General features: G+C 48.3%; 1 protein-coding gene across 6 annotated transcripts in view; it reads left to right on the plus strand.

Moving 5' to 3' along the window:
• FLNB (filamin B) overlaps positions 1–14,440 on the plus strand; it is a 137,955-nt gene that overhangs the window by 112,575 nt on the left and 10,940 nt on the right. For all 6 annotated transcript variants that reach the window (XM_082412038.1, XM_082412039.1, XM_082412040.1 and 3 more), the window contains 10 exons: positions 1,454–1,582; positions 2,316–2,489; positions 3,230–3,388; positions 3,711–3,914; positions 4,954–5,106; positions 5,212–5,334; positions 7,815–8,081; positions 8,718–8,855; positions 10,195–10,310; positions 13,818–13,950. In XM_082412038.1, the coding sequence (XP_082268164.1) occupies positions 1,454–1,582; positions 2,316–2,489; positions 3,230–3,388; positions 3,711–3,914; positions 4,954–5,106; positions 5,212–5,334; positions 7,815–8,081; positions 8,718–8,855; positions 10,195–10,310; positions 13,818–13,950 (1,596 nt within the window). The remainder of the gene's footprint in view (positions 1–1,453; positions 1,583–2,315; positions 2,490–3,229; positions 3,389–3,710; positions 3,915–4,953; positions 5,107–5,211; positions 5,335–7,814; positions 8,082–8,717; positions 8,856–10,194; positions 10,311–13,817; positions 13,951–14,440) is intronic.

Consider the following 14,440-nt stretch of genomic DNA (forward strand, 5'->3'; position numbering starts at 1 on the left):
CCATCATCTCACACCTGCCAGGGTGTATCTGAGATATTTGGTTCCCAGGGCAGGAATTGCAGGGCACAGGCAACAGCCCTGCAATTCTGACAGATCTCATCAGAGCGCCCTTCACCCAATCTCTTCCTGTTCACATACCCACCCGCCATGTAGGAGAGCACCTGCTTTTCCGCCAATTTGCCAGTGGAATAGGCTATCAAATTTTTGGATCTTTGCCACACTGATAGTTAAAAAAACAGTATTGCTTTGTTTGTATTTCTCCTGTGAATGAAATTGAGCAACTTTCTATATGGCTAAGTATCAATGCTATTTGTATTTCTCTTTCTCTGAACTGGACGTTTGTATCCTTGGCTCAGTTTTTCTCTTGGATTATTGGCCTGTGTCATATCAGTTTCTGAGAGCAGTCTAAATATTGGAGAGATTAGCCCTTTGTGATAGGAGTTGCAAATATTTCTCCCAGTTTGATGTTTGCTTTAGTTTATGTGTATGGATACTATGTGTTTAAAGCAAAAATGTATTTATCTGCTTCTATTTAAACGTTCTGAAGATGCAGATACAGAAAAAGTAAAAATGTCTTTCTACCATTTTCCTTCTACTTCCAATGCTGGTGTGTGTATCTTTTCAAATGTCTCTCTCTGTACCTACAAATATGCATGCAATTTTGTTCTATTTTGGACTGGGATAATGGTATTAATATTACATAGGAATATATTATAATGGGTATATATTATTATATAGGTATTATAATAGGTGTTAATGTTATATAGGGTATTAATATAATGGGATATTGACATTTATATAGCAATTTGCCTTTTTCTCTTTAATGCAACACATTATGGATAATCTCTCAAGTTAGTATACATAGATCTCCCTCATTATTTTTAGTGATCTACGAGTAGACTAATGTTTATTTAACTAACCCCCTGTTGTTGGACCCTGGGTTCTTTTCCTAATTTGCATCTGAATTCTGTGGAAATGGAAGTAATTGCCTAGGGCTGGGAGTGGGCGTGGGTGGAGAGGACCACAGTGGGATAGATTCCTCGGGCTGGGCTCACAGACTTTGAAAGTTATGGGCAGACAGCCTTCCCAAAGGACCTTTCCAGTCACATTCCATCTAGTAGTGGGTCATTTCTCTTCTCCATCGCTCCCCACCCCGCCCCCGCCACCCGGTCCCGGTGTAGCTGTTCCCTCCTTACTTGTCCATTTGAGCCAGATTCCCCTGCCTCAGCCCGCCTCTAGTCTGGAACACCCTGGGGACTGTTCTTTTCATGTGATCACTGAAGGGTCGATAGTGAGTAGACCCCCTTGGGTGTCCTAGGATGGGGAGCCCCACAGAGTCTGCTCTTGCCTTCTGCTCTGCCCAGGAGATGTCACACCCACTGCTGTTAGGTGAATATCCCCCCCCCCCACCTCCCATGAGTCCCAACTTTGTGTGTGTTCTTTGCAAACCCAGAGAGCCCGCTCCAGTTCTACGTGAACTACCCCAACAGCGGGAGCGTTTCTGCATATGGCCCGGGCCTCGTGTACGGAGTGGCCAACAAAACCGCCACCTTCACCATTGTCACCGAGGACGCAGGAGAAGGTACTGTGGTTCTGTGGTTCTCAGCTGTCATTTGGAGAGTTAAGGGGATGCAATTCCAGGGAAGCCTTTAAAAACAAGGCTCTGGAATGGTAGTATTTGTCTTGTCTTTTCTCTCATATAAATCTCTTACGTAGAGCTCCTCTGTCTTCTACCCAAAACAGAAATGTTAAAGTCCTTCGTGTTCTGATTAAAATCACATTCATACTATGAAATGTTTTAGGTGAATTGCCTGAAATTTACGTGTGTTTTGATAGATAGCATTTTTGGTTTTGTTCTTTTTGCACCTGTACATGTATCCACAGGGCCACATTGAATCATTTAGTGGCTTATTCTAGCTCTGTGCCCATGCACATTGTCATCACAGGAATTTCTAAATTTGCGATTCTAATGGGATTTTCATGATGGCATCCAGCCCCCAAGCAGCAGTGATCGTCTGTGTGTGACACTCTTTCCCGTATGTGTGATTGGCCCGTGGGGTTCCATCCCTTCCTCATCCCACACATCTGGAAGAATTGAACTTCAGGGTCACTTGCAGGAAGAATTCAGATGGTGGAGTGTCTTCCCAGTGACACTTCCACCATGTAAATAGCTTTATTCTGACCTACGCCCCTTGCCCGTGGCTTGTGTCAGTCTGACGTTCCTGGCATCAGGGCTGTCCCGGATGAGTGGTGATACCTTTTGAAACACAGAAACACTCTCCCTGATGGCTCTCCTTCCCTCCTCTCATTCATAGGTGGCCTGGACTTGGCTATTGAGGGACCCTCAAAGGCGGAAATCAGCTGCATTGACAACAAAGATGGGACATGCACAGTGACCTACCTGCCCACCCTGCCAGGCGACTACAGCATTCTGGTCAAGTACAATGACAAACACATCCCTGGCAGCCCCTTCACAGCCAAGATCACAGGTAGAGTTGCCCAACTTGCTGGAGGCTCCCTGCCCCAATAAGCCCCCCTCCCATCAGACCCGGGGCAGCAGGCTAGGCATGTCTGAGATTTAGGTTTCACAGCGTCTCCTTGGGAACAAACTAGGGGTGCAAGGCCAACATTGGATAGGCTAAATTCCTCCTGCAGCTGGTAATCCCGGGAAAGGCAAGCACATCATTTGGAGGGCAATTATTTGTGCCAGTCTGACTCCAGGGTCCAAATAAGGAGGCCCTCAGATAGAGGCCTTCAAATAATACTTATTGCACGAGTAAATGAGCTCAGAGATGCTCATCGGCATCACTTCTAGATAGATTTTTGTCTCCCTTTTACAGATGGGAAAACTGAGGATTGGAGAAACTGGCTTAGCCATGTTCATGTGGGTATTCTGGGATTCAGGTGGAGATTATCTGACTCAGAGCCCTGCTTCTGACCTCTGTTGTGCTCTCTGTGTTCAGATCATGCTCTCATTGGGTTATAAATGTGGTCTGTGTGGACTCAGGTCTTCAGTTCCTGCCAGTTACTAGTCTTCCCTGTAACCAGGCATAAGTAGCAGTCATTCTTTGTTGGTTAGGTCTGCTCATTGTCTGGAGCGTGTTTTTGTCACTTAAGTTTGCGTAATTAATTCTTGCCTGTTCATCTATAAATGGCATGTGGTGTGAGAGCTCTGGAGAGCCAGGGTGACCACGTGTAATGGAGCTGTGTTGGGGCTGGTGTTTTCCAGACGACAGCAGACGGTGCTCTCAGGTGAAGCTGGGCTCTGCCGCCGACTTCCTGCTCGACATCAGTGAGACTGACCTCAGCACCCTGACGGCCAGCATCAAGGCCCCATCCGGCCGCGACGAGCCCTGTCTCCTAAAGAGGCTGCCCAACAATCACATCGGTGAGCCCAGACTGCCCTCCCGGCAGGAGCCGGGACATCTTGAGTGGGAGATGGGGGTTCCCACCTTGCCCGGGATCCCAGTCCTTGCCTGGGAAACTGGTAGCACCTTGGAGTGTGATGTGATAAACCTGCTGGGTCACATGCATGGTCAGAATCCAAGCATTTCTGCCTTATGATGTTGACAGCCCTCTTGGACACCCTGGGTTGCCGGGAAGTCAGGAAGGAAGTCCTGTTTCCGTTCTTGCCAGTGTGTCTCCCTCCTGCTTCCTCCCCTTCACCCCTCCCTCCCACCTCATAACCCCCAATCTGTGCCCTGGTCCAGGCATCTCCTTCATCCCCCGGGAGGTGGGTGAACACCTGGTCAGCATCAAGAAGAATGGCAACCACGTGGCCAACAGCCCCGTGTCCATCATGGTGGTCCAGTCAGAGATCGGGGATGCCCGCAGAGCCAAAGTCTACGGCCGTGGCCTGTCGGAAGGCCGGACTTTCGAGATGTCTGACTTCATCGTGGACACGAGGGATGCAGGTCTGTGGGGGATGGTCCCAGGGGAAAAGGCCCAGCGCTTCGGAACTGGCTTCTAATTGCTCGCATTCCTCCATCTTTTTATCCTGCCAACTTTCTTTTCTTTCTGAGCATCCTTCAAGCTATAGACCCTTTTACATGATTATCATTTAAGCCCCAAGAGCAGTGGCAAAGTAGGTATTATCTTTGTTTTCTAGATGAAAAAATTGAGGCTCGCAGGGTTAGCAGCCCCGTCTGCTTCTGGCATTTGAACCCAGAGCCACAACAACTCGCAGATCTGATTCATTATCAGTACTCCCACCATTGTTCTCAGCTCCCCAGGGTCTCCTTGACTCATCTCAAACTAAGAATGTTGGGCCAGCTGGTCAAAGTCATGTTCAGCTGAGCAGTGCTTTCGTGGAAATGAGGAGTTTCTTTCTGTTTCCTCTTTGAGATGGTCCGAATTAGGTTGGGCCACTCCAAGCTACTCCACATCCCAGAGTCTTCATCTTCTGCCTTTTTGAGGGATGGGCTTGCATTGGTGACTTCTGGATAAAGTCACCTTCCCAAGGCAAGGAGCTGGAGAATTTGTGGTCCTGATGGGCTTATGTTCTCTATTGATTCCTCAGGTTATTAAAGCTTTAGATCTGCTGTCTTAGTGGTTCCCTGGCTGGGCATCCAAGGCAGCTAGGAGCAGTTAAAAATGTCAAATTCTCAGGCCTGCAGCTGGTAATAAACCCCCAGACAGCACGTGCCATTCCTGGAAGCAGGTGGGCAAAGTGTCCCCCCCAGCAGGTTCTGCAGGACAGGTGGTCGGTGGGATATTAGTGGATACCCTTGAGAAGAGAGTATGGTCAAGGCCACCTTCAGCCAGGGTATTTCACTCCAGGATTTCTCAGAGCGTTTAACTGACTCCTCTGCACAGTGCTGTCCAACAGGGGCCACCGTTACTGTCTTTCTGCCATCTGAAGCATTTCCAGGGGTGGAGGTCCTTTCTGCATTCATCAGGCTCCCCCTTCCTGATGAGCTGCTGTCATAGCGGCCCCGGGCTACTGTGTTGCAGGTTATGGTGGCATCTCCTTGGCGGTGGAAGGCCCCAGTAAAGTGGACATCCAGACAGAGGACCTGGAGGACGGCACTTGCAAGGTCTCCTACTTCCCCACCGTGCCTGGGGTTTACATTGTCTCCACCAAATTCGCCGACGAGCACGTGCCTGGTACGTGTGGCCCCATCTGCTCTCCCTGTCCCGTGCTTGGGTTTTCTGTAAATGCCACGCATGGCCTCTGGGCTGCTCTCTCAAGGGCCTGCTCGGTTTTTGCAGGGAGCCCCTTTACCGTGAAGATCAGCGGGGAGGGAAGAGTCAAGGAGAGCATCACCCGTACCAGTCGAGCCCCATCTGTGGCCACTGTTGGGAGCATCTGTGACCTGAACCTGAAGATCCCAGGTGAGCACGAGGGGCTCGTGGGTCAGGCCAGTGGGCACCACTGGAAACCAAGTCTGGGCTTGGCCCAGAATGTACCGTCCGAGTCTGCTGTGGGGGACTGTTTTTGCATTTAATTTTTTTTTTTAATTCATTAATATTTTTAATACTTATTTTCACAGAGGCCCATCCAGGAAAAGTAAATCTATTTACTTTTCCTTCTTCCAAATGAAAATAGCTTTATCTTACCACATGGGGGAAAAATAGATAAGCTTTTAAACTTTCATTTACTGTCTGTCGACTAGACTAATAGCGAGAGAACTGGCCCTGCTGATGCTTATATCTGGAAGGAGGTGTCAGCCCAGTGACATCCTTCTAATTCCCGTTCGTATCTTTCATTCCCAAAATTGGAGTGAGGCCTGCGAAGCAAGGCTGGGTGGGTGGGCCACATCTAGCCCTTTGCCCAACACAGCCATGGTCTGTCCGAAATGTGGCCCAGGTTCTGTTAAGAAGTGACTGTGTAAGTGAAGCCTTGAGGCTCCTCTGGCATGTGCTATGGAGTTGCAGGTTCTATGAAGACAGAAAATCTAAATCGTCTTCAGATGAAGCTCATGTTGTGATGCGCTTCTAGCTTCCAGAGGAAGGTCCACACTGCGTCTCCCGTCTTTCCTGACTTGTGGTATATCTCTTGCTCTGCCTTCTCAGCATTACCTGATGGGTTCTTCCTTTCTAGACACACCGTTGGTAAAAACCTCATTACTGTAGCGTCCAGACTAAGAATCACTTAAAACGCACCGTGTTGATTGTGATCATAAAAAGTTCAGGTGCTCAAAAACAGGGGAAGTAAGTCTCACCTCATATCCCACCGTCCAGGGAGATTGTGGTTCACGTTTCAGGCCCAGCGCTGGAGCCTGGATGCCTCCAGCCTCCTAGACACACGGGCTCGGTCTCAGATCCCTCTGGTGCACTTCTCACTCACTGTACTGTGGGCATCTTTCCACACCAAAGTATACTTCCCCATCATCCTTTTCATGACTGCATAAGATTCCAATTCACGTCTAGGTACATGTCCTCGTTGGGTTTTCTCATTTCATGTATGCTCATCTCCATCCCTCGACCCCCTTAATCAGTGCTCTGTGACATCTGTCATCACTTCGGATGGATGCCCGGGAGTGGGATTGCTGGGCCGATACGTTTCAGATGCTGCTATGCCTTGGCAGCCTGTCCTCCAGAAAACGAATTGATGCCTGTTTCTCTGTTTCCCCACCAGCACTGGCCACTGTCTTTGGTTCTCACTTTGATCAATCTGATGGAAAGATACGGTATCCAGTTTTCAGTTCCATTTCTCTGGTCACTAGACGAGCGGACTGTGTTTTCGTTTGCTTCACATTTCTCATTTGGGGAATTCTCTCTCCTGTTCCCTTTGCCTATTTGTCTCTTATCTTTGTGTGATGTGGTCAGTCACCCTTTCCCTCAAGTCTTGTCTAGCTCTTGACTCCTTACTCTTTTCAGTGGTACTAGATGACTCTGGCTGAGACTAACTTTTCCCATCATTACCTAAAACACCCTCTCTTGTCAATTAGAAGGGAGGATGGCCCTCCAGCCTCCAGATGTCCTCCGGACCCAGACCGTGTGGGGTGACCCTCCCCTCAACCTCCTTCCTTTCTCTGTCCTCAGGGCTCAGAGTCATGAGCTGCTGCCCAGATCCTGTAGGGCTGGAGGGTGCGGTTTCGTGCTGCTGTAGGTGATGGCGTTACTTGGTCACCCAGCATGCGGCGTGCCTGTCTCCACCTTGTCAGTGCAGGCACTGTCGCTGGCATGGCAGAGCACCTTGGGTGGAGCAGACGCGTCTGCTTCCTGGTGTTGGGGACCCGAGGCGTCATGTTTCTGGAAGTGTGGCCTCTTGTCTTCGGTTTGCTCAAAGCTTTGCTCACGCATGGTTTCGCCTTTGCCACTGGGACCAACCTGGGTTCACCTTTTCCTCTAATGCATTTTTGTCTTGTTGCCTAAAAGAAATGCTAAGGCTTCTTGACAATGAGGGATGAGGGCTCCTGTGTATTCTGTCCTTACCTATGGAAAAGAGCCCCTGTAAGCATGACTGATGACCCCATGTCACATTTGCTTAGAAACATGTGAGCCATCGTTGTTGTTATTTACATGCTGTAGCTATCAGCTCAAGCTCTGGTTTGAAACTGCTGTGTGGAATTAACTCAGCTCCAGCCAGGAAGGCTGTCAAAGTGCTCGGCGAGGCAAGACGTGTCAGTGCCCCCAGAATATTCTCTGCACTGGGTGGCTGGAAGGGCCCTGCACTCTCCGTGCTGGCCGTGACCACCCAGGGATTTGAGGGAGACAGGAGGGCAGGCATCCAGCCTGGTTGGAGGAAGCCTGAGCACCCCGCACCCCTGGCCTCCACTCGCTTTGCCTTCTGCTGCTCGCCCTGCATGTCCGGTTCCTCCTCGGGCCCTCGCCCTGACCCTCCTCTTTTTCTCCCTACCCCCTTTCAGAAATTGACAGCAGTGACATGTCGGCCCACGTCACCAGCCCCTCAGGCCGTGTGACCGAGGCAGAGATTGTGCCTGTGGGAAAGAGCTCGCACTGTGTCCGGTTTGTGCCCCAGGAGATGGGGGTTCACACCGTCAGCGTCAAGTACCGCGGCCAGCACGTCACCGGCAGCCCCTTCCAGTTCACCGTGGGGCCTCTGGGTGAGGGGGGCGCCCAGAAGGTCCGGGCAGGAGGCCCTGGCCTGGAGCGAGGAGAAGCAGGAGTCCCAGGTGAGCATTCTAGGCAGGCTTTTCACTCAAGAAGATTGAGTTCAGCCTGGCGGAGTGAGCGTCCTGCACTCTTCACCCTGTTCTGAAAGGAAGACGTTGTGTGTTACTGATGGATGGTGTGAAGAGGCATTCTTTAAAACAAGGCTTCCGTGGCTAAAGACATTTGGGAATTGCTTACCCAAAGCTCAACAAGTGCCTTACTGAGGGACTTCTCGGAGCCTGTAATTTATGGGTGTGTGTTGTGAGTCTCTAAGAGAGGATCAGGGTCATAAAACCGTTTCCAGAGCATCTTGCAGGCTAATGTTCTTTGGAACGTGCTAGAATTGTATTAAACTGGTTGGGAAGGTCCCTTGCAGTGGTGGCTGCTGAGCGGGAAAATCTGTGGGGCTGAAACTGAACATTCGCATCTTGTTCTGACTTGGTTTGCATGCATTCCAAAGACGACTGATCGCCTGTGAACTTAGTGTCGTCACGGATGGTGCTTAGCAAACATCAGCAATGCCCTTGCTTGGGTCCTGCTTGGCGTTAGAGAAAGAGGAAAGGGCTGGCAACAAACAGAACCCAGCACCCCATGTTTGAGCCAGAAGAGGGGCCTATACCGGGCTCAGTCACTGACCAGGTGTTTCTCTGTCTCAGCTGAATTCAGCATCTGGACCCGGGAGGCAGGTGCCGGGGGCCTCTCCATCGCTGTTGAGGGCCCCAGTAAGGCCGAGATTACGTTTGATGACCATAAAAACGGATCATGTGGTGTGTCTTACATTGCCCAAGAGCCTGGTAGGTACTCGGGGGCCAGTGGAGGATGTTTTCCGTGTTTGCGGATGGTTGGGTTGTAAGGAACAGAAACTCATCAGGCTAGCTCCAGTAGAAGAGGAATTTATCTGTATGGGCCCGTGGGAATGCGTCCTAGAAATCCAGTTGCAGGATATCCAGCCACGCCTCAAAGGGGTTGGAATTCTTGTTCTCCTTGTCTCTTGGCCTCACTGCTTTATGCTCTCGTTCAACTGTTTCATTCTTCCCACTGACCAGCCTCTCTCTGCCCACCCGCAGCCAGTGGCTGGTGTGGCTGCCCCAGAAAAGTGGCCTCAGCATCTGAGCTCCCTCGATCAGCGGTTCTTAACCTTTTGTGTGCTGCGAATCCTTTTGCATCTGGTGAGGCCCATGGGGACCATCTCAGGAAATATTTTTAAACACATGAAATAAAATACTTCAGATTATAAAAGAAATCAATTGTAATAAAATATCGTTATCAAAATCTTTTTAAAGGAACAAATATGCAACATAGCAACGTATACACGTTTTCATTAATACGTTAAATCATACGATTTGGTGATGGTCTATTAACTACCTTAATTTCTAAGTGGCAGTGAGTGTAAATGGTATGTCAAGATATATATAAAGCTGGAAAGTGATTGTTTTTGTTGAGAAAATCACAAGTCTTAATGTGCTGTGGTTTCTTGTCGACTTTTCTAAAGGAAGGAAATGCTAAATTTCAGCTAGAGGTTAGTAAAAATAAAGATGTACCTTTTTTCCCATTCGAGTTTGATGGATCTCCTGAGTACTGTACACAGACCCTTTGTGCAGGGACCCTGTGGGCCCAGGTTAAGAATCCCTGCCCTTCTTCCTTGACTAGATTTTCTTTCCTAGTTATCACTCTGCTTCTACCCCTGTTCTCAAAGTTTATGTCTTACACTTCATAGTTCAGGATCAGTAATGGGATCCTAGTTACATGAAGCCCTTCTTATTCTTAAGTATATAATTTTTAATAAAATGCTCTGTCATAAACCTCTCCTTTGGAGAGAAATTGGGAATACACACCAGATGTTGATGTGTGATTGGTGTGGGGATTCACGTATACACTGGCAAAACACAGAACAAAAACTTCAATGCTTCAGTGCTCTTTGAAATTAAAAAAAGAATCCCTGCCCTTTCCAACTAAGAAAACTGCGTTGGCCTGGTGTGAGCCAGATGACCCTCTCTGACCCAATCAGCCACAGCCACGGAGGGGGCCAGGGTCTCTCGGAAGGCACTTTGGCCCTAGCTAGAGAAACAAGAGGCCGCTCTGGAACCACCTTCCCGGAATCTCTCACATGATGGGTCTTTCCTGTCCCCACAGGTAACTACGAGGTGTCTATCAAGTTCAATGATGAGCACATCCCAGAAAGTCCCTACCTGGTGCCGGTGATCGCGCCCTCCGACGATGCCCGCCGCCTCACTGTTCTGAGCCTTCAGGTGAGACACAAGGAAACATCCATCTCCTTGGCCACAGCCCAGCCAGTGAGGCCCTGGACTCCCAAGGCCCCTTCAATCTCCGACTGTGCCAGGGGCCCCAGCACATTTTGACCACGGGTGCTGCCAGGCGTAGGGGAGCTTTCCTGCGGCAGAGTCACATTTAGGACAGGAGACCGTTGGGGCGAGCAGAAAGCAGCCACTGTCGGCAAAACTCCTCAACATTTACAGACGAGTTTGTTTTCTAAATATTTACTCCAGAGAAACAAAGAAGGCCTGTTAATAATTGGTTAAGGGATAAGGAGGGCTTTCAAAACAAAACAAACACAAAACTAACAGTCCAGTGATATTCAGCTTGCTATTATTGGCTTCCTTTTCCTCAAGAAAGTCAATTGTGATTTATTTTATGATGCTGATTTATTTATAATAAGCGTGCAAGGCACTGTGTTAAGAACTGTATCAGTGTTACTTCCCTAAATCCTTGCAACAGTCTGGTGAGTAGCTTTTCTTGACACCCCCATTTAAAGATAGAAAAACTGAGATGCAGAGAGGATGCAGCAATGGGCACCAGCTAGAATGAGGCAGAGTGAGGTCTCGGTGGTTCCAGAACCATGCTCTTAACAGCAGCCACCTTAATCCCAGCCCCGGCATTGTGGCAGGTGGTTACATAGCCCAACCTCTTAGAATGGCAGGAAATGCAACTTTTCACCCTGGCTTAAACAGGGCACTTAATTCAGGGTTGCATTAGAGCCTTCAGCCAAACTAAGAACTATTGGGGATGCCCTTGGGTCTTAGGACACTGAATCAGATGTAGCAGTTTGGCTGTGGAATGACACCAAAATCCCAGAATGTGATTTCTGGGTAGAAGGGTTTCTAAATAGCCTTCAGCTGCCCCTGAGTTCTTGAAAATATTGGATTGATGAAAACTCAACCTCATATCTCAGATTGGTTCCATGTACTTGGTTTACATTTGAGAGTCTAACTTTCCCCTGCAGGGGTCTGGTACTGCTAATTGTCTCAAACGTTAGCGAACCCAAACAGAGCCCAGACCAGGGTCACGGTCTACAGATTGAAGCGGCCTCATCTGGAGAGTACCAAGGATACTGACTGGTCACTGTGGTGCAGATGTTTTTCTTGTGTTTCATTTAAAGGCTTCTTAACAGAAGTTCCTTCTGTGTCCAACTTAACTAAAACCTACGGAGGGAGATAAAGCTGGCATTTGTTGAGGGCAAAGAGCTGCCTTCAGACATCTGGAAGATTTCTTTTGGATCTTGTGAGGCGTTTATCTCCCTCTTGAGGATTTAGTGGCAAGTGGATTCAGGTAATGTAAACGCTTCTGTCCAAAAGGAGCTGATGTGGAGAAATCGGCTCCAAGAAACTTCCATAGAGTCCTCTTATGACAGTTTGGTCATAAAATATTTAAACAAGTGTGCAGCAGGCTGGTATGTCCATCAAGCTTTTGTAACCAGCCGCTACAACAGGAGGGACCGGTGTGTCAACTTTGTTCCCTGTTCTCCCCATGTCACTTGATGCCAAGTGATATGTAAATTATTTACTGGAGATTTACTGGCAGGCTGCACGGCAACATCTGGTGCTGGTTAGGAAAGAGAGGCATGTATTGTTTTGTCTTGCTTTTGAGACTTTTTAGAAAATTGGAGTCGGCTGGCATTCTGTAGGGGAGGGTGTGGCATGGGGGTGGTCTGGCGATCAGAGACTCCTTAATTTTGTGTTCAGTCCTCCCTCATCTGTAACCTCTAGGGCAGCTCAGTCTAGTAGAATGTTCTGCAACAGTGGGAATGTCCCACATCTCCGATGTGCAGTATGGTAGCCATGAGCCACACGTGGCTCTTGAGCACTTGAAATGTGGCTAGCGTAACTGAGGGACTGAGGTTTTTTTTGTTTTGTTTTGTTTTTTTAAATTTATGGCTGTGTTGTGTCTTCGTTGCCGCGCTAGTTGCCGCAAGTGGGGGGCTACTCTTCATTGCGGTGCGCGGGCTTCTCATTGCGGTGGCTTCTCTTGTTGCAGAGCACGGGCTCTAGGCGCCTGGGCTTCAGTTAATTGTGGCACATGGGCTTCAGTAGTTGTGGCTCGCGGGCTCTAGAGCACAGGCTCAGTACTCGTGGCGCACGGGCTTAGTTGCTCCGTGGCACGTGGGATCTTCCGGGACCAGGGCTCGAACCCGTGTCCCCTGCATTGGCAGGCAGATTCTTAACCACTGGACCACCAGGGAAGTCCGGGACTGAGTTTTTAATTTTAATTGATTTAAATTTAACTGTATATAACCACGTGCGGCTAGTGACTACTGAACGAGGCAGCACTGCTTATAGCGCCTTGCTGCTAAGATGTGATCCTCGGACCAGCAGCCTCAGCATCCCCTGGGAACTTCTTAGAAACGTGGAGTCCCAGGCTCCGTCTCAGACCCACTGGATCAGAATCTGCATTTCAACAAGACCCTCGGTTGCACATTAAGTGTGAGCCCTGCTGCTTTAGAGTTATCATCTGAGTAGCTGTCCAACCATGTTTACATCAAAACTGCTGGCTTGTAAAATTTTGCTATTCAGGATTGGCCAATCTTAAAATATCTTAAGCATCTGAACTTCTAATCCCCTTCTCCCAGCAGAGGATGTAATTTCCAAGACAAAGCATGGAGAGTGAAATTGATCCACTCAAGAGCAAAAGCTACACTTCTCCCATGGCTTTTTGGGGGGGGACTAACAACTTCTAAATGCATGTTAATAGAAGCTGACATTTTTAAACTTTCCTGTGTATGGACCAGGCCCTGTGCTGAGTGCCTTGAATGCATAGCTTTGTTTAATCCTCACAGCAGCTCTCTGAGATAGATTTGGTTATTATGCCTGTTTTTACCGATGAGGAAACTGAGACTCAAACAGGTTCAACAGTTTAGTTATGTAGCTAGGAAATGGCAGTAAATCCAGGTTCTGCTGATTTTTAACCACTGTGCAGTACTGCATGAAAGAAAAATCATGTGTGGCCCTTTACAAGTTTATTAAAAGTTCTCTCCATCTCCACCCTTGAGATAAAAAGCCTTTGTTCATGTTAGTGAGTGCAGGGTTTTATAAGCTGCCAGGCTCCTCCTAAAAAGGCGGTGGGGAGAGGAAGTCTTTTTTTTCTTTCTTTCTTCTTTTTTGAGGGAGGGGGCAGATCTGGAAGATACTGGGTTTTCTGGCCTGTACAGCTCTTGTTTGGGATGCTGAAACTGTAATCCTGCTGGCCAGGATGTCTTAAGTCTCCAAACCTAGGAACCATCTCTGGATCAAGATGGTTTAGATACAAGACCATGCAGATGTGTGTCTCTGCTTTCTTATATTTAATGCTAGAAACGTGGAATTACTCACCTGCTCTTTTGTTGCCAGGTGTTATATAGAAAAACATATTCCAGACCTATTTGCATGAGAACTGTCCCCCCCTGGAATCCTGGGTTGGGTCGGTGTGTGCTGTTGAGCAAGAACGCCGAGGGCTGTAACGCATCTCATGTATTAAATTCTCAGGAATCGGGATTAAAAGTTAACCAGCCAGCCTCCTTTGCTATAAGGTTGAATGGGGCAAAAGGCAAGATTGATGCAAAGGTGCACAGCCCCTCTGGAGCCGTGGAGGAATGCCACGTGTCTGAGCTGGAGCCAGGTAAGCACCAGTGCCCACACCAGCAATGTTTCTGCAAACATGTACCCTGAAGGAGGGGTCATCAGCCTCTGCAAGGCCTTCGGATTCCCTTTGCTGTTGCCAGACACCGTTTATAAATTAGGGTATAAACATTTGCCAGGGACAGGCTTTTTTTTTTTTTTTTAAACAAATACTTCTTTATTTTCAGTTGTTTTTCAGATTTCTTTAACATGACATTCATTGTGATGTTCTCTCATATTTTAATAAAATATCACAGATCTTTATTGTTTACCTTATGAAATGAATAAGTACACTTTGACCTCTCTTTACTCTGAGGAAAAGGTTGATTGCTGTAAATTAAGAAAAGAGAATCTGGGGAATTCCCTGGCGGTCCAGGGACTCTGCACTTTCACTGCTGAGGGCCCGGGTTCAATCCCTGGTTGGGGAACTAACATCCCGCTAGCCGTGCGGCTAAAAAAAGGAAAGAGAGAATCTGGGTCCCCAGTAGGAC

Source organism: Balaenoptera physalus (genome assembly GCF_965194825.1).
Source record: "Balaenoptera physalus genome assembly, chromosome: 11".
NCBI classification, from domain to species: Eukaryota; Metazoa; Chordata; class Mammalia; order Artiodactyla; family Balaenopteridae; genus Balaenoptera; species Balaenoptera physalus.